The sequence below is a fragment of the Empidonax traillii genome, unplaced genomic scaffold, assembly GCF_003031625.1.
Source record: "Empidonax traillii isolate 1590-97213 ecotype Southwest subspecies unplaced genomic scaffold, ASM303162v1 scaffold277:size2070623, whole genome shotgun sequence".
Lineage (NCBI taxonomy): Eukaryota > Metazoa > Chordata > Aves > Passeriformes > Tyrannidae > Empidonax > Empidonax traillii.
The window spans coordinates 813764-838414 of record NW_020955470.1 but is presented as its reverse complement, the minus strand read 5'-3'; the positions used below and the strand labels follow the sequence as shown (position 1 = coordinate 838414).

The 24651-nt window shown below is 42.4% G+C and overlaps 1 protein-coding gene across 1 annotated transcript in view; it reads right to left on the bottom strand.

Moving 5' to 3' along the window:
* Window positions 1-261: 261 nt before the first annotated feature.
* The window catches only part of LAMB4 (laminin subunit beta 4), a 41371-nt gene continuing 16981 nt past the window's right edge, over window positions 262-24651 (bottom strand). Inside the window, exons 17-35 of the mRNA XM_027890126.1 lie at window positions 23751-23872; window positions 22932-23052; window positions 21809-21986; window positions 20304-20447; window positions 19846-20077; window positions 18020-18177; window positions 16297-16521; window positions 15004-15224; window positions 13707-13803; window positions 12985-13360; window positions 12461-12621; window positions 9166-9371; window positions 8079-8280; window positions 6334-6489; window positions 4327-4531; window positions 3566-3704; window positions 3151-3327; window positions 1971-2124; window positions 262-600 (exon numbers count right to left, since the gene is read on the bottom strand). Coding sequence (XP_027745927.1) covers window positions 461-600; window positions 1971-2124; window positions 3151-3327; window positions 3566-3704; window positions 4327-4531; window positions 6334-6489; window positions 8079-8280; window positions 9166-9371; window positions 12461-12621; window positions 12985-13360; window positions 13707-13803; window positions 15004-15224; window positions 16297-16521; window positions 18020-18177; window positions 19846-20077; window positions 20304-20447; window positions 21809-21986; window positions 22932-23052; window positions 23751-23872 — 3414 coding nt within the window. The 3' untranslated portion in view covers window positions 262-460. The remainder of the gene's footprint in view (window positions 601-1970; window positions 2125-3150; window positions 3328-3565; window positions 3705-4326; window positions 4532-6333; window positions 6490-8078; window positions 8281-9165; window positions 9372-12460; window positions 12622-12984; window positions 13361-13706; window positions 13804-15003; window positions 15225-16296; window positions 16522-18019; window positions 18178-19845; window positions 20078-20303; window positions 20448-21808; window positions 21987-22931; window positions 23053-23750; window positions 23873-24651) is intronic.

The window sequence follows — 24651 nt, the reverse complement described above, 5'->3', positions numbered from 1 at the left end:
TCAGGATCATCGAGTCCAACTCCTGGCCCTGCACAGGACACCCCAAGAATCACACCATGTGCCTGAAAGCATTGTACAAATGCTTCTTGAACTTTGTCAGGCTTGGTGTTGGGAGTCTGTCTTTGAGGCAGTTTCAGCAACTCTCTGAGCAGTCCTCCTTTTCCATTTCCAAACCTCTTCATCAAGAAGCCCCAGGCTGTGCACAGGAGTGTATTACAGAGCTCCCTTAAAGACTACAGCCTGGTTACTAAATCAGCTGGTTTATTAAAATGTATTTCCTACTTCCATATAAACTCAACTGGGGGGGAGGGAGGAAGAGAAAATTACATTATTCGGTGACACAAAATTCTATATGCTCCTTCAGATGTAATTCCAGAGGACAGTCCCTTGTACCAGGAAACTCAGGAGGTGGTAATCATAGAGACTTCAGCTGCATTTTACCTGATGGTCTGTTCAGACCCTAACTTTTGCACGTTGCATACTTGCTTTCCTGCTCCGTGATTTCATTTTTAATGGCTATCACTTGTTCCTCTAGTTGTCTCAGTTGCTCTGCCTTGTCTTGTTTGGTTTGATTCAGTTCCTGAAGCTTCTTCTCCAAATCTGGAAGAGCAGAGACAGGCAATGGTGCTCACATTTCTTGTGTAAGTAAAATCCAGGGATTAACAGCATTTCTTTTCCCAGAAGTTTTAGAGGCAATAAGCCCATTTCAAATGGGGAATGTTACATATGCAACTGGAGGGAAAAGTCTGGCTTCTGGATAGTAAGAGAAGCATGACAGCCTTAAAGAAAGCAAGTTCTCAGCATGTGCTTTTGTCCATCAGCTAGGATGGGGCAGGACACAGACCTCTTAAAGGTCTTGGTGTAAATGGAAACATTCAGAGGAACAGCGTGTTCACTAATGTGTATAAAGCCTAGACAATTCAGGTATAATGGGCTTAGGTCTCCCTCACTTATGGGAATGTTTTCTGCTGATCCCCGTGAAGCTACACCAGTGTAAGCACACTGGTAAGGAATATTCTCTACCTGCTTCCAGCACTCTTGTCATATGGACATTTGAAGTGACTGAGAGGAGCACTTAATGCTTCTCCTCGAGGTATATACTCAAAATATTTATTTGGATCCTGTCCTGGGGAATTTGCTCCTGGTATGGAGTTTCAGCTTCAGTTTTGCTGATGTTACATGGTATTTTCAGATGTCAAGCCTGGCAGGATCCTAAGCTTAAGGATTGCCAGTGGGAATGCCCAGACCTTTGCTGCAAGCAGAATTAGGTTTTCCTGTGTGCAGTGACATGAGATGTGCTCTTTTTGGTGACCCTCTAAACCCAGCCGAGGTGAGGTGTGTGGTGGTGTGTAAGGACTGGTGCCAGTACGGCCACAGCAGCCACAGTCTCCACTGCCCATGACCCCTCTGCTTCCCAGTCATGGCCCCACAGGTTCAGGGCACATCAGCTTCAGTCTCCACAAGCCAGTAATTGTGCCTGGTTTGTTCTGCCATTGCTCAGAGATAATGTCTGAAGGGGAACAAGTCTGGACTGATGGAAAACAGCCACCCTGCAACTCTGTAACACAAACCATTACTTGTGTAATATAAGGAAAGACAGAGTGCAGAGGAAGGATTGCAGGTCCAAATGCCCAAAGCAAGTGCATAAATCAGGGCCTCCAGCTAAATCTGCAGCCAAGTTTTATTTGCACTTGTCCTGTTTTTAAACTGTCTGAATAAAATCTCTGCAAGTGCCTGTGTGGACAGTTCTTAAACTCTTCTTATATCAACCAATTTATGTCAGAAAAAGCCAAATCAATTCAACTACTTTTAGACTGAGTAGCTTCAGGCAGGGATTTTCACCAGTTAAATTGTTTTAAATCCAATTTCAGGTGAAACTAGTTTGTTAGTGTTAGTGTGGGCAAGGACTTCAGTCTTGCATTAATGACTGTCACAATGTTTACCACTTGCTATGGAAGTAAGAACACCACCTGTTATTCTTTTAATCTTTTTTTCAGTCTCTTCAGCCAGTTTTTCTGCTGCTTCTTTCAGCTGCTTCACTTTTTCTAGTGTTACTTTTGGAGGTCCTTGGGCTTTTAGCTTTTCTTGAAGAATGGTGTACTTTCTTTTAATGTCAGCAAATTCCTGTAACAAAATGCCATCACTTAGTTTAAAAGCATCTCAAAATTAATCTGGTATACAAATGGAGATTTTTATACTTTTTTTTTAACATTCTCTTTGAACCCAACTTTAGATTTCTCGTTCTCTTAAATATTAAAACAATAAATCCTTAATACATATACATCAAAAAATGCTTTGCAAAACCTGATAGAAATCAATTAAAACAAACTGCCAGTGTAGTAATCTCAAGGAAAGGGAGAGGCAAGAATATAAAGAAAACATAAAAACAGCTTATGCTGTTTTTACTTTGGTTGATAGGGCTTTTCTGTAAATTTCATTTTGACATAAGGCTTAATTAAAATTAATTAATTATTTAAGGCTCAATTAATTTAATTTAATTATCCATAGCAACATCAGGGTTTTTACATCTTTGGATGTGGTAATATTTACTGGCTAATCCATACCCTGCTGATCTTGGTTGCTATTGAGGCTGCAGCTTAGATTTCGCCTTGGTTTCTTGTAACTTGGAAGCAGTCATGATCCAAGCTTGTGCTGTGGGTGCTTGGTTCTTCTTGCAGTTTTAGAAAATTTCTAGCTGCATTCTCAAAAAACTGAGCTACTGGAAAGCACCAGGCCAACAAAAAATTCCAAGTAACTCCCACAGCAATTTTCTCTGAAGGAGAACAGCACAGGATGAATGGCCAGGCTGCTTCCATCACTCATGTATTTTAATATCTGGTTTTATGATTTGTTCTGTTGTGTTTATTGGTGCCCATGGTGACTATGAGTCTTACACACAGTGCAAGAAAAGATGTCATGGAGAAATGTATATGTTTCCTTTCATTCAAGCAACCAGAAGTTGCTTGCCAGAAGCCTTAAAATAAAACATAAATTATTCTTAACCTATGACATTTTACACTGCATGGCATAAGGACAGTGTTAATAGTTTTGAGGGCAGCAGGGTAACACTTCTGAAGCAAAAATGAAACTATGAAACTATGAAACATGAAGGGAATTTTTTTTCCCTTAACACATGACAGAAAGGCTTACATTATCAGTACTCTGGGCTCGCTTGTGTGCTGCTTCTGCCTCTGCTTTTGCCTTTGTAGCTTGATTCTTGTTCCTCAGTGTTTTTGCCTGCCAGGTGGCAATTTCATCTTCCATCTCAATCTGTTTGGCTGACAAGTCATTTAGTTCATCGTTTGTCTTGTTCACTTGGTTCTCAGCCTAAAATAGAGCAATTGAAGGCTGTGGTTTCTTGTGCAACGTCCATCCAGCTTGCAGAGCATGGTAATGAGGGAGACAGTCAATGAGTTAAGAAGAAGAGACTCTTAACCAGTATGGAGTAGGTGTCATATCTGTGTCACAATCTGGTTTTATTTATTTAAGTTTAAATTAAGGAAACTTTAGGATTAAGTTTCTCTTCTATAATATATGTAGCAAATAAAATATTTACAGCAAGTACCTGTGAGATTTGTTTTCTGATGCCTTGTATCTCTTCATTTAATTTTATGATGGTGTTTTTGGAGTGTCCTTGAGACTTCACAACATTTTTTAGTTTATTATTAATTTCGTCCACGGGCAGAACGGCTTTAGCTGCTTTGCTAAAATGGAAAAATAGAAGCTTGTGTAGTAAGTATCATGGTAACACAAAGCAAGAACATATTTCAAAGGCACCCATGCTGACGTGCAAAATGTTTCCTCAAATTCAACAACAACCATAAAATTGTGGTTTGGAGGTTGGTAAAGCAAAACCTCAGTAAGGGACTTTGTGTGGGAGCACCTGAGCTGCTGTATTCAAGGTGAGGCTGGATGCTGTGGGCTGCCCAGTGGTGCACTGCTAGTAGGGAAGACTCAGGGGTGAACATGTTTTTTCTCTTGTTTGTTCTTTCTCACCCTTTTTTAAACCACCTAGTGAACCAGATGTAATGCTCCACCAGGCCCAAGGTGGAAGTAAGTAGCTGCTTTGGCCTCTCTGACTCAGCAGGCACAGCAGCCAAGAGCTGGCAGGAGCTGCTTCCTTGCAGCACGTCAGCTCCTGCAACCGAGCAGTGATGGCTCCTTCCTGCCTTAGAGGCCCTGTGGAAATGGCCAAGTGAAATCTCCTGTCATCTGAACTTTCCCTCCAGTGTCACTAGGACACTGCCAGGGGTGTAGAACAGTCCTACCGTGCTCAGTGCCACCCCAGCTGGAGCTGGCACTTCAGTATGGGAATACCCTTCTTACTTGGCTTCTTGTGCCTCTACCAGCAGTGTCTGAGCATCCTCCGTTTTTATGTTTCCCTTATTGTTCAGTTGGGACTCCTCACAGTGGTTCGTAATGCTCTTGATTTTGCCAAGCATTCTTGTGAGCTCTTCTGGAGTCAGGGGAAGATTTATTTGCAGAACATAATTTGCCACCTTCTCAATGTCTTCTGGAGGTGCACTCTCATCTGCAACAGAAATGGAGCTAAGAGCATCCTGAAGTGTCTCTTTCCTCCCACTGAAATATAAATGGTCATTATGGCTGCCTACCCTTTGAGTTATGTGGGAGAATAAAGCTGACAGCAAGGGTGTAAGAGAATTATCTCCAACATTTTGTAATTTAATATGCTTCCAGGTACTGCTGTTAGTGTTGTCAGAACTGGATAAAATGAGGATTTGAACCCACTTTGAACTGAGTTATTAAAATTCTGATGTAGAACCAAGCCCGTGGAAGGTTTTAAATCAGTGCCCAGCACAGCTAGATGTGTCAGAGCCCATTTCTCCCTTGGCCCACAGATCAAAGAGGTGCTGGCAAGACTGGGGTGTGAATGGAGCTTTCCAAGCTAGCCAGTGGGTGTAATCCCTTCCCTGGAGTTGCCACAATATTGAGAAAGTTGCTCCTTCCCTGGTTAATGAGAAAGGCTAAGCTGCAGGGGGAACCTGGGTCAGAGTTGGATAGGATGGGAATTTACAATATAAAAAACTATATTTTGACAATTCCCATTGCAAATTAATGAGCTTGTCCCAGCTCTTTGCTAAGAGGCACAGGCACACACAGCAGTCAACGCCTTGTGAATTCTCCTCATTGGTTCTGTTTTCTGCTCACTTCCATTTATAGACAAGACCTTGTGTGATAAACAGAAACATAGTTAATGTTTGTGCTAATGCTCCAGAGCAACTCTGCAACAATTAAATAGAAGATACTTAGTGTGTGAACAGTAGTGCATTCCTGAGAGGTATTTTCTGTAGAAATATATTCTTCCAAAATCACCATTCACATCAACGTAGAGCACAGCAGATTTAATGTAACTCTATGCACCTCAGCTGTCCTTGTTCTTAAGCTTCAATTAACAAAACAAAGATTTGAAAGATGTTTTTATAACTGTTAGTAAATGCTGTATGTCTACTAAGAAACATAAAAGAGCTAAAGGTGGAATTTTCAATCGCTATCAAATAAGACTCTGAGAATATTAAGGAATTAAAGGGACTTAAATCTTCCAATTCAATAAAATAATTTAAATGTTCCCGAACAAAAGGAGTCCTCTGTCATTTGCCCTTGCACACATTTGGATGTAGAAGCATGAATGCCACAGGACTGCCAACATGCAATCCATAGAAGTTTATAAGATCAGCCGCATTCAAGAGATTAAAAACCTCTGCTACATTTGAACCTATTTGATGTGCATCTGGTAAAAAAACTTACGGTCCGTTTCTTACAGCATTTTTCGGCAATCGTGAGGGTGGAAAATTTTTAGGGTGCATATGGTTATTTTGTTATTTTTGTTATGAGAGCTGTGAAGTTCTACCAGAATCCTTTGATTCCTTGAGTTACAGCTTTACGGAGATGACAGAGCGGTATGTGTCCTAATTCCCACGCTCCCTATGGAGAGCCTCTATTTATGGGCCTGGAGGAAGGGGGTGGAATAACAATTTGAGGATTCATTGGACATGCCTGGCCATTATATATTGTATGAGATTATATTAGTAGTCCTTTACTCAGATAAACCAGGAACAGAGGGAATTCAAATCAAGCGCTGTGATAAATGATAATAATCAGAACGTAAGAGATCTGTTGCAAAATTAACATGAAGTACTGTCACCTGGGAGAAGGAAGCACTAGAAAAAAGAGGTTGAAAAAGGTTGCACAGATCAAGAGGTAGACAAGAAATTTCGTGTGTATACAGCTACATAATTTTCTGGATATCCATTATGCTATATTATATTGGAATATATATATAAAAATGAGTCAAAAATAACATTGCATATTTACCTAATAAGAAGTTTTTCACTCTTTGGATGAACTCCTTAGTGATCTCTCCATCAACCTCAATTTGATTCCTGGCTGTCTGCAGTTGCCCAGTTAATTGTGAGCCTTTCAGTTTGCTGTCTTCTGCCATTTTTCTAATGCTTTCAACCTGGAAATATTATTAGAAATAGCAGTGCCATTTTCTGGAGGTTATCTGTCATTGCTTGGCAAGTTGAGTTCTGACTCAAAAGTAATTTTGATCCAAGCCTCAGCTGTAATCACTTGATGTGGCTTTGAAAAGCAGTAGGAGCCCCCGTTGGGGAACTCCTGAAGCTTTTACATCTTGGCCTTCATCTGGCCTCAAAAAAACCCTAAATCAAGCATTTTTTTTTCTTTGCAGCCACTGCTAAACCACAGCCCCCTTCTGTTTCCAAAAGAGAGTGCTGATGGTTGTTACAATACTGCAGCATGTCAGTGATCAGATTCAGATCTGAGGAGATCTGATCAGATTCAGATCTGATTACAGAAAACCAAACTTCATTCATCATTTCATATTGGACTTGCTGTTAAAAAAAACACTTGAAGAGGATACAAACAAGGAGGGTAGAGTTCAAATTCAAGTCTTTAAAAGGTACATTTTGCCATTAAATTAGTATTCTTGATAATTTAAGTGAGAGCTTTAGATTAATCATCAAATTCCAACAACATTTTGCTTTGCTAGGGGCTTTGCCTTAAGGAAAGGTACAGGTCTCTCTGTGATCTGCAGAGGGAAGAGATTTAGTCTTTACCCATGCAACAAGAAAAACGGTGATGTTTTTACTTCTGAATTGTCTCAAAATAGATCACTCATATTTTCAGGGAGCTGCCTGAGGCTTGTGAGCACCAGAGGCAATGTCCCCGCAGCCTGGCACTCCCCACGTCAGCAGATGCCTTTTGCTGCTGGCCCTCCATGTCCTGGGGCCCCAGGCCTGTGCCCTGATTGCTCATTTCTGAACCCACTGGCCGTGATGCCCTGTCGTGTGCATTTTAAAAAGAGGAAATGGATGCCCAGGCACCCTGCAGGGACAGGACAAAGCCACAGCAGAATGACATTTCTGTTGGAAAATGTGTTTTGCCTATAGCTGTAACAGGCATCATGTCTGACTGTTAGTAGGAACGAACTCTTTACTGGTGTTTGGGGATTTGTCTGTTTTATTTCCTTGGCGCATGTTGCATTGGCCACACTTTGCTTGAATTATTTTTCACTGCTACTGTGCAATACAGTCAACTAATTGATGCCTTCCTAAGCAGCACTGGGGACAGAAAAGCTTCATTTTGAAATTATTTACAAAAGTTATTTAATGGCAAATGTAAGAGTAATATGAAATTGTATAAATAGAGCTTAATGCTATGCACAGCAGTAATCCCATTGCAGTAAGCATGTCAGGCTACTGACAAATGGTGCCATTTGAATCTTTTCCAATAAAAATGTAGAAAATACTAGCCTGAAGCCACCAACTTCCATAGATACAGGGCACCATGACCTATGAGATCTTGGCAGCTGTGAGGAAGAAGAAGAAGACATAGCTAGAGCCACAGTCTCTTTAGGGGGCTGGCACCTAATAATTCCAGTACTGAACCATTATAAGTCTGTGATATAGGGACAGGGTCCATCATTATGTCACTGCTCTTTGTCCAAAGAGCAGGTGAGCTTTTGTAGATTTGTGACATCCCAAATCTCATCCTCCATCCATTTCACTGAACAAATGTAGGTTTGATATACAGCACCTGATTCTCAGGTTCTTGTAGCTGAGTGGTCAAGTTATTTAGCAACACAGCAGTCTCCTCAGCTTTCCTGAAGGCCTCAGTGGAAAGAGGAAGAGCTCCACTGCAGTTTGGGCCACCACAGTGCCTGAGCCCATGACTGTCCCGGCACAAAGCTCCCCCGCAGGCTGCTGTGACACAGGGCTGGTCTCCTGGCACACCACAGATCTGCAAGAAGGAAGATGCTTATGTCAGGACTCCTCTGAGGGCCTGAGATAAATTCCTGAGGGAAGGAAGATGTTTGACATCATATGAACATTAACATAGGATTTTCCCTAAGATATAGTGGTTTGGTCTCTCTAAAGATGGGTGCCACTGTCAGTCACAGGTCCCTCTCCCCTGATTTGAAGGATGCAATGGCAGCCCAAGGCCCTAAGCATCCTTGCAGGACCCATCCATTAGGCATCATGTGTTGCACTGACCCTTGATTCACCCTTCTTTGGCAAAATGGGTGAAACCATCCTCTGGCCATATCCAGCCCATAGTTCAGTGGCTTCTTCTAAAGGATCCAGGTCACCTCTCACACAACATGTCATGATGTTTATCCCTCCATATAGTTTGACATGGATGTTAAGATTAAAGGCTTAGATGGATGACCTCTTCCAGATCTGTCAGCGCTGGCTGAAGGTTCTATTAGGTATGCATTGCTGCCCTGTAGAAGAAGAGAAATCCCCTCCTTTCCCATGGGTGATGCAAAGGATATGTGAGTGCTCCCCATCCACTTCAGAGCAAAGTTGCTCTGCTTAGCTTAAGTTATTCACAGAGGAGGTTTGAGTTAATCTTTCTGAAATAACATTGATGTCCTCTTGAGACTAGAGAGTGCTTAAACAGTTCCTTGTGCTGGGTCTGCCCTGGGAACAATGGCTTCCAGAAGGTAGCTGAATAACTACAGCTGAGAAGTGCAGCTGTTTCAGACGTGACTGCATGGCTGTGCCAAGGAAGTGTCATTTTCAATACTTAAAAATCCATGTAAGCACCCTTTTAAAATAAAACTTACTACAACATCAAAAAAAGATTTTTCTTTAGATCCCATTCAAAATGCACAGTGCCTACCTTTTCATTCAAGTTTTGGATGTCAGGGCTTTTGATCATTTTGAGCTGTTGCAGCACACTGCTTGCTTTTAAGACCTCATGGTCCAACATATCGAGCATGTGGGTCCTGGTGTACTCTGAGTATCTTACAATAGGGGTTGTCCCCCTGGTCCTCTGTTCTGCCAGCAATGATACTTCAAAGTGTTTCCTAATGTTGCTGATGGCCTCTGTAACAACAGAAATAGGGATTAATACCAGCTACATTTTGGTTGCATTTAGTTCATGTATTTACTTGAATTCTGGACAACTGGTGAGTGACAGGTGATTCAGTTTCTTGTCACTGGTGTTTCATTTGGGAAAGCAGTGAGCGACATGACCTGTCATTTCCTTAGCCAAGCTTTTTAATCCTTTACTCATCCAATGCTAAATAGGAATAGTTATTGATGCTCATAAAACCTGCTAAACTAGATGAAAATATGGTTGATCCTATGTCATTTGTCAGAGTCCAAGGTGCATGAGAAGCAAATGGAATAGACAAAAGTATGAAGGAGATCACATTAATGACACAAACAGCTACTGCTCTGCATTCATCAGAAGCTCAAGCATTGCTGCCATTGTTGATTTGATAAAAGCTCCTGTCATTTATGCTGTTTTGAAGTTTAGGCAGGAGAACTGTTTCTGCCAATTGTTAAACTGACAGTGATAGCTGCCTCACTGAGAGTCAGGAACGCATTTGTCCTTTCTGTTCAGCATGGCACCCAAGAGTTAAATGGTCTGCTAAACTGAGGACAAAATTTAGATTACAAATGGGAATATATGAGGGGATTTTTGGCTCTGGAAAATCCAATTTCAGGACTGATGCAATAAAAAAAAAGTACTTCCACAATAAGCTCATAGGCCAGACAAAAAATATTTTCTAGCAAGAGTCTTGTTTGCTTAGTAAAAGCTTTTCCTTAAGTAGACTCAAAAGGGTTGGAGAATATTACATTTTTTGCAGATTAATAGCCTGAGGAAAGGACTCAAGCCTTTTGCAAAACACATAATTTCAATCTGCTGGTGCTGTTGAGGCTTCCCAGATCCCCAGAGAATCCAAATTTGTCCCCAAATTCCTAGGCAGAAATATGTGCAGAGCCAGAAGTGATTTGTTGGCAGTGACAAAGCTGGTAACTCACTCCATTACTAGTTGAAGTCAATGACAAGACACTGATCAAGTCCTGTGTGCTTTGATTCAGTCTATAAAGTCCTTGGTCTTGCTTTGACTGAAGCTGAACAATATTTAGTTATCTTGTGGAATCAGGCCTATTTGTTTATCTTGTAATTCTTGGAAACAATAAACAGTTTAAAGTTAGCTCCTGATACAAAATACCTGGCAAGAGACTGCTGTAACTCCATATCTAAGCCAGAGACTGTTTTCTGTGCCATAATTCCATTGCAGGAATATTTTACAGTGGTTCAGCTCTCCATTAAGTGGCCCAAATGCATTTTCCATGTTTGGTTTGTGATGGAGCTGTAGAGCTTCCAAGTTCCTTCACGTTAAACACAGTGTCTTAGCCCAGGCTTGATTTACAGCCTAGGAAGCTGCTCTCATACCACAGTGGCTGCAAAGCCAGGGGCCAAGGCTGAAAAGCCATAATTTAACAAGATCTCATAAACTGCAGACATTCTTTTAAGGACAGTTGTGTCTTGGTTTTTTCAGCGGTTTTTAATTTATCATTAGATATTGATGTTTCCAGGTCAGCTAGCTGAATGAATGCCCATGAGGAAAACTCTGAGTCCTGCTCTTTTGCAAAGAGAGGTAGGTAGGAGCCCATTCCATATGTGTGTCTAGGGCACAAGTGCCAAATGTGCCCCAGATGGTATCCATGGCCATACCCTGCTCTACCCCAGCAAAGAGAAGAGGGGAAAAAGCAGGTAGAGCCATATGTAAGATGTTCTGATGGTCCCAAAAGGGAGATGGAATGAAGGAGCCAGTCTTTCTCCCAGGTATTAGAGAAGCTGGTTATCTTGAGGGGAATGTTATTTTTGTGCTAATAGATGCATAGTAGTAGGACCAGTGAATATTTGTGGTCCTGATAGGAAATTCAGCTTAAATTCAAGGTTTTCCCCTCCCACACCCCCATGTGCTTTTTATAGGGCTGTTTATCTGTCTCCAGAGGCTAAAAGATGAAGTGGGTTTGGAATGTGACCAGAGAGCACCATGGATGCTTCAGCTGTGCTTCCACTGACCTCCCTGGGATTTATTGTTTCTTTGCCTTTCTGTCTTTCTCAGACTCCACACAAGGATCAGTTGGATTGGGAAGTGGAGCCTGGGAGAGCTGTGCTGACTGCTCGCACAGGGACCTGAGCGGAAGAGCTGTCCCCGGGGGCTCTGCCAAGTACAACAGGGCACGGGAGCCCTAAATCTTAGTTAATCCCTCTTTTCCCCTGTTCCTTTCCCTCTGCTTTGTATTCTGTTGACTTTTCCTTTTTTTTTTTTTTTCAATCTTGTCTAGGCCAATCCTTTTCTTGTCTGAATGAAACACAGAGGAACTGTACATGGGATTGCATTGCCTGTAGCCTGTGTCTTCAGTGGTGGGCATCCTGTCTTTTAGGGGTTCGTATTGGGGCAGCCATCTCTCTGGAGAGTATCCTGCCGACCATCTCCTGCCATTGTGGGTTATCCAGCATCTGTTCAAGATCCCTGAATGACACATCCCCATCTTTCTCCAGAAACCAGTCTGGGACATTGTCATTACAGCTATTAGCAGCTGATGAAGACTATACTTAGCACAAGCACATATGATGCAATTCTTTCAAAAATGCCAGGGAACTCAGTTCTGCCTTCACATTTTTTGATGATGGAGAGCTAGTTCCGTACCACATAAAGTTACGTATTTTCCCATGGGAACACTAAGAAGTTGCACTATGACACTTGGCTTTAATTAAACAAACCATTGCTGGACAACATTCTCTAAATACTGCTAAGAGCAAGAGGAGCCAAAAGTGGTGGAAAAATCCTTTGCTGTTCTACTGCATGATCTGTACTGTGAAAGTGCGTGACTTTTGTATCCTGATGGGATTACACTGGGATTCGTCAGACTTCTGACTGATGGGATCCTTGCACATGCATCTGAAATTTGGGATGCTAGAAATCATGGCATTGTAAGATAAAAGAGAATTTGGAAAGTTGTTATAAAATGTTGTTAGTGTTTACATTTTTGCGCTACCATAGGAAGCTAAAATCGAATCTTCAAAATGTTGTGTGGTTCAATGAGGAGAGAAACATTCTGAAATTTCATGGAAAATGTCTACCTATTTCAATTCATTTCTGGCTTACTTTTGAAGTTCAAGTACTGAAAACTTTGATGCAGATGTATTTTCTGTTGTAGAAGTTCATACACTGAGTCAGCTTCTTCTTCAATGTCTTCTAAGTTCTTGCTAAGGTCAGGAAATTCATATGGCAAACTGTGAAGGGGATCCATTTGTGCAGCCTTCTGTCTGAAAGGGAAATGGCAGTTATGCAGAAGTCAGACTGGATTGTTCTTAAGCTAGAACTGAGTTACACAATATTTTAGAGGACAAGAGATACATTTCTAAATGACCAGAAACATTTAATTTAATGTCTTATTTAGAAAATTCTTAGGATGAACTGGAAAATTCCAGCATCTAAGTATATGTTGGGGGGGGATGGAAATAAATTAAGGATTATTTTTTCACAGATCTATTGAAAACAGTGACTTAGAAGTCCAGCATCTGTGTGCTGATCAGAAGCGGAACTTAATATATAGAGATGGCTGGTGGAGTCTGGGGAAAAACTGTTTCTCAGCCAAGGAATTCTTTCAGGAGCAGCTTAGCCCTTACTGAAGGTAGCCCTGAAACTCCCTGATGCCTGAGAGGGCCTCCAGTGAAAGGACAGGGTGTCTCAAAATTCGTTCAATCTCAGAAAAGGCATCTTCAAAGGCTTTGAAGCGCATGTCGCAGCTGGGCATTCGTCCTCCTTTATCGTCCAGCTTTGCAGCAAACCTCATCAGCCCCTGGACAGTCTGGGCAAGGGCAGCAGTTTCAGTGTCCCACTGATCAAAACAAAGGTGACACTGACGGCAGGAGGGAAAGTCTTTCTCGAAGCCCCGGCCACACTGGTCGCAGAAGCGGCCGGTGATGCCGGCACGGCAATTACACGCGCCGGTGGCCTTGTCACACCGGGGCTGGCGGGTCCCCTCCGGGTTACACTCGCACGCTGCAAGAAAGGGACAGCAAGTTACACCCAGTTGCTCCTTTTCTGTGAGCTTAATGCATGCAAAAGGTATAATTGTGCATTTCAAGGCAATAAAAGCAAACCAGTGTTCGAGTTAGAACAAAGTGGCCTGCATAGCTAATGGCTCTTCTTCAGCTCTAACTTCCATCATAACCATAGAGGTAACAATATAGGTAAATAATGTATACACTTTTGTCCATCTCATATATGCAAACATGTGAAAGGTGGTTTTTCTAGATGTATGTCCCAGCTCCCCTGTGAAGATAAAAGGTAAGCATTTATTTTAAGGCAGTTTCTAATCCAGTTGTCCCCAGTTAATAATACTTACAAATGCAGTGCAGCTGGGGATTGCCAAAGTAGTTTTCCTCACATTCATCACAACCTCTTCCACGGTAGCCTGGCTTACACGGACACTGGCCTGTAAACTGTAAAGACAGTTAGGACTGAATAACTTCTGCCAGAGCCTTATGGCTGGATATACGTTATTTACTGTGCTGCTTTTTCTCCCTGTGACTTATGGCATAGCCATATGAGGACTTCAGCAACACTGCTTGCCCACAGTCTTTGAACACCATGGTTTATACAGCATTGGCCCACCTTTCCCATCTTCCTGCTTAAGGCTGTGAAAACAAAATGCACTTTGAGAGGTGGCTTTACTTTACTAATGTGAAAGATTTTGTATGTTCCAGTCTACACATGCTCTTTGAGAAGTCATCCTCTATAATCTGAGATGATTCTTTTCCTTTGCAAAACAGACTAATTTTTTATTTTTGCTAGATCGAAGTACTCATCTTAATATTTCAACTTTAAACTACATGAAAACCTCAAGGGTATATTATGCACATTGCCCTAGAAAAATTATTTTGTGATTCAGCTATTAAATTAAACTGCAGGGCATTACAGCTCCCATAACTGCTATAGCTCAGAAAAGCAGTAGCAGCTCTTTGAGGTGAAGAGCTAACTTTGCTAGAAAAAATAATAAAGCCACTAAATAAACTGGAACAAACAGAGAGTATATTGAAAGGAAAATGTGCAAATACAGCAGCAAGACCTTAGAATAAGCTCCTGGTGCTCTGAAGTCAATAGCAAATTGCTGTTGACTCCATGGGACCACAATTTCACCTCTCAATTCTGAAATGCTGTTTTGTTTTTTCTATGTTCTAGCCCTAAAAAGTGCACAGGAATTAAAGATGAGAAAACGTACTCTACCAGTCTGATAGATGAGGCATGATTAATGTAATGGCCCCAGCTGCTACTTTATGAAAATAAACACTTAAAAAAATACTCATAAGACCCTTGAGTCCAAGCCTGGATTTCCTTCTTCCATATATGTATATTCATGAGGCAGTTTTTTCCTGTGATACCTCTTTACAAGGTATTTCTAAAGTCCACTTGACAAAGAAACAACAAGCAAAGAGAAATTTCTTACCAGCAAAGCCACAATATTGGAACAGGGTGTTTGATATAAGGACTTACAGTGTGATTGCACCAACCACAAACTTAAAAAAAAATTTTTGTTTTCAGGGGGTATGACAAAAAACTACTCTCATTTACAAGAGGGACCTCGCTATCCCATGCCAAAACACCACCACCGTAGTTCCTGGAAAGCACAGTAATTTTCTTGCCTGGTTGCACTGGTTGCTTTGCGAGTTTTTTGGATCACAGCCACAGGTCTGACATCCTTTTCCACTAGCCAGGTCCCAGTAGCCAGAGACACATTGGTCACATGTGGCACCCACCACGTTGGGCAGGCAAGGGCAAGCTCCTGTGGCTGGGTCACACAGGCAGGCTGCGTCCCCCCCCGGGCACATGGCAGGGACAACACCTGCCTGATTGCACGTGCACCCTGGAAAAGGAAGGACAATTACTACAGCAGATGGTAATATAGACAGCTGGTGGACAGTCAGAGCTGTACATAAAGCCCATGCTGTAGGTTTACCTCTAGTGACCTTGAACACATTTTTAATCTCATACCTATCTTTCTAAACCATCTTATATATTGCTTTGAGAAAACTTACTGCGAATGTTCAGTACTTTTAACAGAGGCACAAAATATGAAGATGCAGTGAATTTTGAATCTTATTAGAATGAAATATTAAATACACTGGGTGAGGGGAATCTGATTTACAGCAGGCACTATCTAGTGTGGGAATCCCTAGTAAGCCAAATAAGATAAGAAGCCTTCCTTGTGAGGAGCCAAAAGTGCTTGCTCAACCATTTCTAACAGACATCTTCCAAGAATGAACAAAGGATGGGTTTGGACTGTATTTTAGATATTTCCAGAAAAAGAGTTTCCTGAAAAAGCCTGTAATTGTCTGGCACATAAAATTTAGACCCTTAATCAGGCACTTTTATGAAAATAGTCTTTGAGAAACATTGAGAAGAAGCTTATGCCTTGCTTTTCCTTACACCTGTGCCTCTCTGTTAACACTGCTGAGTTACTGACAGTGTTCTCATGGAGTCTTATAAGTTTCCTGAATATTCTTATTCTAACCACTTAATGAAAACAATTGGTAAGGCAGGGAGCTCAGCAAGGGATCATCTGGTTAGCTGAGCATTGCTTAGTTGGCATGGATAAACAATTGCCTTTGATTCCTTTACTTTTGATTCCTTCCTGAATGACTGAATGCACATTTATTTTTCTAACAGGGAGTACTGCTTTCATTTCACAAATGACTGTTTCCTAGGAGTGATACTCAGGATGAGATTTAGTGAGACTTGGATAACATAGAATTTAATAAATGCCGCATTAAGTTATTTGTATCACTGATATATTTTTATTTGGTATATAGAGAAATATATTTGGTATTCTTATATTTTACTCTTTAGTTTTGTTGTCCTTCCAAGGGCTAGCTTCTCCCTCTTTTTAAAAAAAACTTTTCTTGGTAGTAACACACAGTTGCAGTGCTGTTACTTACTTTGACAATTTTGATTGAGAGCTGAGCCAAAATAACCTGGTTTGCAGAACTGGCAGTTTGCTCCATGGGTGTTGTGTAAACACTTGGTGCATTCCCCTGTGACCCTGTTACAAGACTCTGGGTCTGTCAAATCAATGTTGTTGTTGCAGGGACATGGTGCACAGTCAAGCTCAGGGCTGCTTGGGTTTTTGTAGAACCCAGTAGGACACTCATCACACTGATTGCCTGTCACAGAGGAAGGTAAAAATATTGCTGGTTGATGGGAATTCAAGTGAACGTGATTTCCAGTAGTACTGTTAAAAGATTCAGACTGTCTGTTCAAATGCACATTTACAATGAAAAATATCCACCTGTTCGAGACTATTGCCCTTGAATGCTATGATCAGTTTAAAGTACATCTTCCCCATTGAAATCTGATGAAAACACACTCATCCCAAGTTGTTTCTACAAAGGAAGTCCTTTCAGTAGGACTAAATAGGTGCCCCCTCACACAACACCTCCAAACATCTTTTTTCCAGCTAAGTCCATTCAATGGCATTAGTCATGGTTGGCCACATTTACAGGATTTTCCTTGGTCCTTCCCTCCTACAGCAGCATTAGGGGGTGGGGGGTGCCCAGGAGTTCAGATGAGCTCTGGGATGCTCTGTCCTTGCCTGCTGGCATTGCAACTGCTTCTGCAAGTCATCCCAGTGCATGCCCTGACTGGGCTGCTACCTCTCTGCATCTCAGAAACCTTTCTGGGCAGGCTGGTGTGTCTGGAACCACATCCACCAGCTCATCCCCACCCAAGGACTCTGTTCCTTCACTGTGGCCTTCAGGACCAGAGCCTTTTACAATCTGAGAAGTGAGCCTGCTGCCACAGAGGTGACCAAGAGAAGAAAGTCCAGAACTGAGGATTGCGGTGGTTTGTGAGGACAGAAATCCCCTGGCCATGTACCAACAAGTATCATTTTGGCCCTACAAAAATTACTAAAGCAAAACTGCTCTTGACTTGTAAAGGAACTTGCATAATTAAAAATGACAGCATTGGTTTAGTTTTTGGTAGTGTTTCCCATTAGGGTTTGCTCCCATCATGGAAGATCTTTCTAATGCCCAGGGGAAGGGAAATATCTTCAGCCTTCCCTTCAGGAATTCAAGCTATGTCAACAGAATCTTAGGAAGCAAGGCATCAGTGTGCTGCAAAAATATCTGCATTTGAGACAGCTGAGAACAGAAACTTCATTTCTGAAGTGACCATTTGAAAGGTGAAACAGTCACTTTTGGGCATAATGTCAAAGACATTCCTCTATATGGAGTAAGATTTTCTCTGATTAGGAAATCTTATCAGGTCATTTTGATGCCCTGCTCTTTCTGATTTGTGCTTCCAATGCTTCTTTTTCAGAGATAACGAGAAACTGTATTTCTTCCCCCTCTCCCCACCAGATTAATGTAGTGCCGCTGGAAAGGAGGAGGTTTCCAGAGAGTGCCATCAGATTAATTAATGGCTTCACTGTATCCACTTAAATGAATCCCTTTTTCAAACACTAATTGCACAACTCCCATTCCTCCTGGTCAGGACTTCCCCACATAATTTCAGTAAATTTAGGTGTTAACTCTTCTTAGCTTTTTTTATTACCATTACCTCACTTGTCATTTCTGAACATATGATGGGTGGAGGACAGTAATTTTTCTCTCTTACATTAATTTTAAAGAAATCAAAACCAGTCTTTATTTTGCTTCGTACCTGCATATCCCTCAAGACAATTGCAGACTAGTTGTGCAGACTGGGAGTCCTGGTAACAGGAATGTGCAAAATACCTGTTGCTTGTAGGTACCCCTGGGCACATGCATGGGCGGCAGGGTTCTCCTTCCAGAGGGTTTCCATAATAGCCATCCATGCACCTGTCAAAGCAGTCAGCACAAAGCAGTACAAATTGTCCAGTGCTCCTTTCAGTCCATCCAGGTGGATCAATTTATATGCATATGTATTTACATATATATATATATATATATATATATATATATATATATTTATATGTAGATGTATTTAATTAACATTCCAGGTCATTGTAATGCTATCTCCATTAACTGGTACAGATACATCAAGCTTCAAAGGTGTTCTAAAATGGAAAATCAGAGCTGCTTTCCCAAAATCTGGAGCAAAAAGAAAAAGACCCGTGTTTTCTTTTCAAGGAATATTTATCAAGACTTTAAGCTACTCTGGAACAACTTCAGTCTAAATGATTATGGTATGACATATCACACATGCTCTGCATAGGCAGCTAAAAGGTGCCAGGTAAAAATTCTGTGTATTCCTCTATCACTACATACATTCATCCTTTTCCATACAGCCACACACACTGAGTGGTTGGCATGACAGTGGAAAGTGCTGGCATAAGCAAAAAAAGCAACGATTCATTAAGAGCACCAGAGAATATTGCATGTTTTAGATGCAATATGTACTGAGCTGTGCTCTCTCTGACACGTTCTGCAAACCTGGGGCAATGGCTGTTTCAAAGTGCTGGTGGTTGTGCTGTTACCCAGACCAGTGGAGGGTTTTTGGGGCTCCCTGGGGGCTCAGCCACCCTCCCACCATCGCTGCCTCTGTCTCCGTGTCCTGACCCCCTGTGGTTCTGCAGCTGCAGCAACGCAGCGGCTTCTGAAGCATCCTCAGTCTTTGATCTGTTTCACTATGGCAAATAGGAACACAATTCTCCATATGTATATGAGCCAGGCTAAAAGACTTGGCTGTTTGATTATCCACGCCCTAGGGTGTGGAGCTCCTGCAGAGGCACAGGGCAACAAGTATTTCAGTCCCCCATTTTAAATCTATTTGCCACCTACAAGCACAATAGCCAAAGGCTGTATTGTCTAAAAGCACTGCAAGAGAAGCTCAATAGATTTCACAGGGAAATCCTTTTAAAAGTGAATGACAAGGTACAATCCATCCAAACTAAACTCAGTGAATTTAATTTTGATGTCCATGCTGAACTCTGATACTGCTGACAGCACATAGAATAAAAAAGAGGAGCACTATCCTGAATGGAGCTGGAACATGTGGGAAAAGTAATTTGCTGATCATATGGAAGTAATATGACCAGCAAAAGGGCATGTTTATTTAAGCTCCTAAGAGATAACTGCAGGTATTAAAATGAGTATTCAGGATGAGGTTAGCCTCTTGTTTGATGGTTAACCTCTTGGTCAACCTCATGCTGAATTTTAAATTTAAAAGCTGGCAATTTGAAAGCTGTCAGGAGCTTTGTGCACGTCTTCAAGCACATGGTGCTATGGCACTCATCTCTCAAATGCCTTCTTGCAGGGAGCCTGCTGCAATGCTGCGTGCATGCCATGCCTGCAGTCCACCCACAGGCAAGGCATGCATAGTCCCACGTGCATTTCCCAAACAAATAGGTAGGTACCTGACACTCAGCAGCCAGGCCCAGTTTAATCCTGGTTTAGGCATATGTTTCCTGTTAATGCCATTGATGCATTTGTAGGCCCCCAGCTACAGAGGCATTTTGGAGAGCACCAGTATTTGGGTGAGCTTTGCAGTGCTGCCCATCAGGTTACCTTTCACAGTGGCTCCCAGCTGTAAACCCACGGCACTCCAGGCACGCTCCGGTCAGAGGGTCGCAAAGCTCTGCGTTGCCATTACAAGGGCAAGGACGGCAGTGGGGAAATCCGAAATACCCGGCCAGGCATCGGCTGCAGCGCTGGCCATCCACCTCCCGGCGGCAGGAGCACTGCCCCGTCACCTGGTCACACAGCGTGCTCAGCGAGCCTTGTGGGTGGCACTCGCACGCTGGAAAACACCAAAGGCAAAGCTGTGTCCTGAATGTATTCCCATTGACCCTTCTTATCCCTGACACTGCTCAAAGGTAGTCAAGAAGCAGCGGTGGAAAATTCGTTATTTGTGGAAATACCTTTTATATTGCTTCACACATAAGCCTGGATTCAAAGCCCTAAGAAGTTCTGGTATGCATGAAGAGCCAAGACAGCCGTCCTGGTGCTGGCTGCCAAGTACTCACCATAGCAGCCATGAAAGCCGAAGCCATAGCTGCCTGCAGAGCAGGTGTCACAGCAGCGTCCCACGACGTTGGCTTTGCACTGACACTGTCCCCCCAGTTTACTGCAGTTGGCATTCAGCGAGCCCTGGGGATTGCACTTACATGCTGCCAAGGGGAAAAAAAACCAAAACAGGTTTTTTTGTCAAGGAGCATGACTGCTCTCATCAACTTGCAGGTTTCACACTTTAAATAGGAAGGAAAGAGCCTGATTATTCTTGTCAGGGGTTCACTAACCACTGATGGCCATGGCTTGGGTTGCTTGATGATGTAGCATCAATGGTGATGGTATATCAGGCGCCAGCACAAGTCTTGGTGTTGCAGTTGCCACATTCAAGGCACTGCCTTCAGCACACATTTGGGATAGGACAGAAAGGGCATAGCAAAATGGAGGTCCAAAACAGAGGTATCCTGAAGTCTAGAAGGATTTGATGTAAACCTATGTCTAGCTGCAGCACTGGACATAACCTGCAAGCTGCGCTCAGACAGTCTGCATCTGTGTACTGTTGGTTTCTTTCCGGACATCTTGGACTAACTTGCTGAGTGAGGATGCTCTGATCACTCACAGAGGATGTTTGTCCAGGGTGCTCTAGAAAGCACCAGAAAACTTAAATGCCATGTTTCACTGGGAAATCCCACCACTTTAGAATCGAGCTGATAAAGTGTCAGCGCAGCCCAAACCTAAATGAGGGGAATGAGGGAAGTCTGCAGCTGCACAGCCATGACCTCATAACCTGATATGAGAGTGAAGCACTGATCCTTCTAAAATTGCCCAAATCAAGCAGATGGTATCACTTTGGAGGCATTGCTGCAAGGCTTCCTGAAAGGAGATGGCCATCAAAGCTGTCCAGGAAGACCCCTCCTGTTAATGGAAGTGCAGGGAAGTTCCATTTCTCTGGACCCAACACCCGGGAGGTTTCCTGAGCCACTAAATCCAGCTACCCTTTGTATGGTGGGTCCTGAAGGCTGCCCGGGAGCTTCACACCCCACCTACTACTGCCCTCTTGCTGGAACACCACCAAGGTCTTCTTGGTGAATATTTTTCCAGTACATCAGCTTGTGTGCCATCATACCAAGGCATCCAGCATCCAGGGAGAGGGCTTAGAAACTTCTCTATCCTTTGACAGCAGCCAGAAAAGAAGGAAAGTTACTGCCTTGGTCATATGGTAAAGCTGCATCTTGATTCAATGCTCTTCAGAAAACACACAAGCACTGCCATGGTCCCTGTCACACTGCCCCACAAAGCTCATCAGGTGTGATGAGCTCCAAGAATCACGCCACCAGAAGATGTTTGCAGCCCACTCAGGGTTCAGCAGGATGGATCCTGTGTGTCCACGCACAACACGTGCTGATCAGCTTCACTTACCTACACCACCACGGGCTGAGAGCTCTCCAGTCAACACAACCTACAGACTCAAGGGAAAACCAGCAACTGTCCCACAGAGCTGCCTGTGCAGGCTGGTCCTTACCGACGGCGCCGTTGTGAATCCGGGCTGACAGGCTCGCAATGAGCCGTGCGCACGCCTCAGGCAGGACGTGAGGTCCAACTTCAGATGCAATTTCAATGCAGTGATACTTCTGGTACTCATCTAAATCCTTTTCACTGCATAAGTTCTCCACGGAGCCAATTCTGGGAATAAGTCCAAGCTTTGGCGTTAAGAGGGAAAAGAAAATATTTTTGCTTAGATATATTGAAAACCAAAATTTCTCACATTCTCTTGATGTGCTTTGCCTTGCAAGGACAGAGGCCTGGAGCACTGTGTTTCCAAATCTGCTGCTATGCCATTCTGTCATCAAAATTCATATTTATTCTGAAGGTCTAGACATTCCCTGAGTTCTTCAAATAAGAGAGACTGTGTATATATAAAAAATAAATTATAATAAGACCTCAGATATATGCTCAGAACTGGTTTTGCTTCTAAGAGGTGCTGTGTTAGTGACTCCAAAAGCAGTATCTGGCCAAAGTTTTTACTTGTATTAATGTGATAGAGAAAAATAAGCTGAAGGTTCCGTGTCCAATTATGGCCAGCCCTTGTCAGATCCCGTTCTACAGAAGTAATTAGAAAAATGGACCTAAATATATTTTTCTCAAGAGAAGGACCCAAAACTAACACCCAGTTCCTGACTTGGTGGAAACTTAGGAAATATCTGGACCTGATTCCCATGAAATACACAACTAATTTTACTTTTCCAATGTCATCTTTAAAAATATCCACGATCCAGACAAATTAAGAGATTTTAAAAAACGTTAAGTAACGAAGAACTGCACGAATTTGTATCTCAAACCACAGCATCTTGTCAGCATATGTGGAATGTGTTCATAATAGATGAGCAACAGATAGGGATACATACTCTGACTATCAACATGTGCAACAAGTATGACTTGATTGCTCCATGAAAATTAAACCAGATACAATTCTGTCTTTCCACACAAAAGCATGCAAACACAGTGCCAGTGGAGGCAAGCAGAAGCTGAATTTCTATTGAAACGCACTATAAATTATTTTAAATTCTTTTTAATAAGTCCACGTAAAAAACAAAATCACAATGGTACAAATACAACCTCAAGGGACTTGTGACAGAACTACTCACTGAGTCAATCAAGATGTATGATTTTGCCCTTGTGTCAGAGGCAGAGGCCTGAGAAAAATACACATCCACAGAATATTCTGTTCCCGGCTCCAGACAGACTGGAGTTTGCAGAATTGCAATCCTGTTTAGCAGAAATGAAGCACAATTATAGCCAGGAGTCAGGACAAGGCAAGTTTATGGGATGTTGAGAGCATTCCCTTCCCTCTGTGCCTGCATCCTAATGCCTGCAGCCCAGAGCAAGCCCTGCTGCTGTGAGGAGCACAGCCAGCCCCATGCTAGCAGGCTTTGGAAAGCTGTATGACTTCTGCCAGATGATTCACCAGCACAATTCAAACCTGGGGAGATTTAACTGAAAAGGGCAGATTTTACTACTTCAAGCAAGGGGGTTTGCAACTCACTGTTCATATTTGTCCTTTCCTGTCCCTGTTTAAACAAGACATCGGTCACATCCTCTTGACTCCTGTCTGTTCTTTACATAGGTCCAAGCTGAAAAGCTGTTTTTTACAAACAGTATCGTATATATAGCCAATATTTCCTTTCTATACTCAGGTAGCTGCAGCTGGATCTTCACCAAAGCAATCACTAAGGCCAGCAGGATCTCAGGCTGCTCCCCTGGGTTGGGAAGACTTTTGCCAGACAGAGGACTGGGACATCCATCTCTTCCTTAGAGCCTGCATGGTACTGTGGTGTGATAGCAACAGAAAAGGCCACGGGTGTTTCTAATAGTCCCACTTTCCCACACATTTGTTGCTCTACAGTGCTTTAGTAAACAATATATACACAGAAAATACACAGGCAAAAGGACAGGAACAGTCAGACCTCTTTGTAGCTGGGAGAGGCAACGCACGTGGCTCCTGTGGAAGCACCTTGTTTTTGCAGCGTTGACCTGACAAGGTACCAGTAGGCTGGATGGCAACACTTGCTAGCCAATCTTCCAAGGACTACAAACAAAAGACAAAAATTATGGTAATTTTTTTTGTATCTGAAAAACCTACTGTCTCTCTGCCAGGGTTAATGAAAGCCATCTGAATGATTGCACACTGCAGTGACATAACAGATTTTCTTTTTCTTCTTTATTCTTTACAGCACTAAAAAACAATGTTATTTGAGAAAAATGCATTGTATTTGCAATGGCTAATTGAAAAGCAGAGACGGAAATGGGACCTCAGCTGGTTCAAATGAAAATAGCTCTGTTAAAGTCATTGGAGTTGTTTCCCTTCTTAGCACAGTGTTATTCTGGAAATATCCTTCATTAGCTGCCTCCTCACATATCTAATAAGGAATAATAACAAACATAAAAGAGTATAAACCATATGTATTTAAAACTCAACTCTTCAATCCTTGGAAGGAAAAAGCTATATCAAACCAGCCCACCGAAAATTGTTCCCATGTTTTAAGACACTGGGAGTTTTGTTTTCCTCAGAGTGACAGTCAGAGAAGAGTGTACAATACACTACAAGAGTAGACAGGGGGATAATATCCAGTGCTGGGACTGTTCCAGAGAATTGCAAAGCAAAAGAATAAGGCACAGACAAAAGCTGGTACCAATAAAACACTTGCCTGCGTTTTTGAAGACATGGGTGTGGACCTGAGTTTAATCAGATTTGGATTAACAGATTTCCCTAGACATGTCTTCATCATTGAGAAATCTTCTCCAAGCAAAAAATAGTAATTTGGCTATTTTCCTACAATTTTCACACACGTCTCAGAGCCCAGCTGG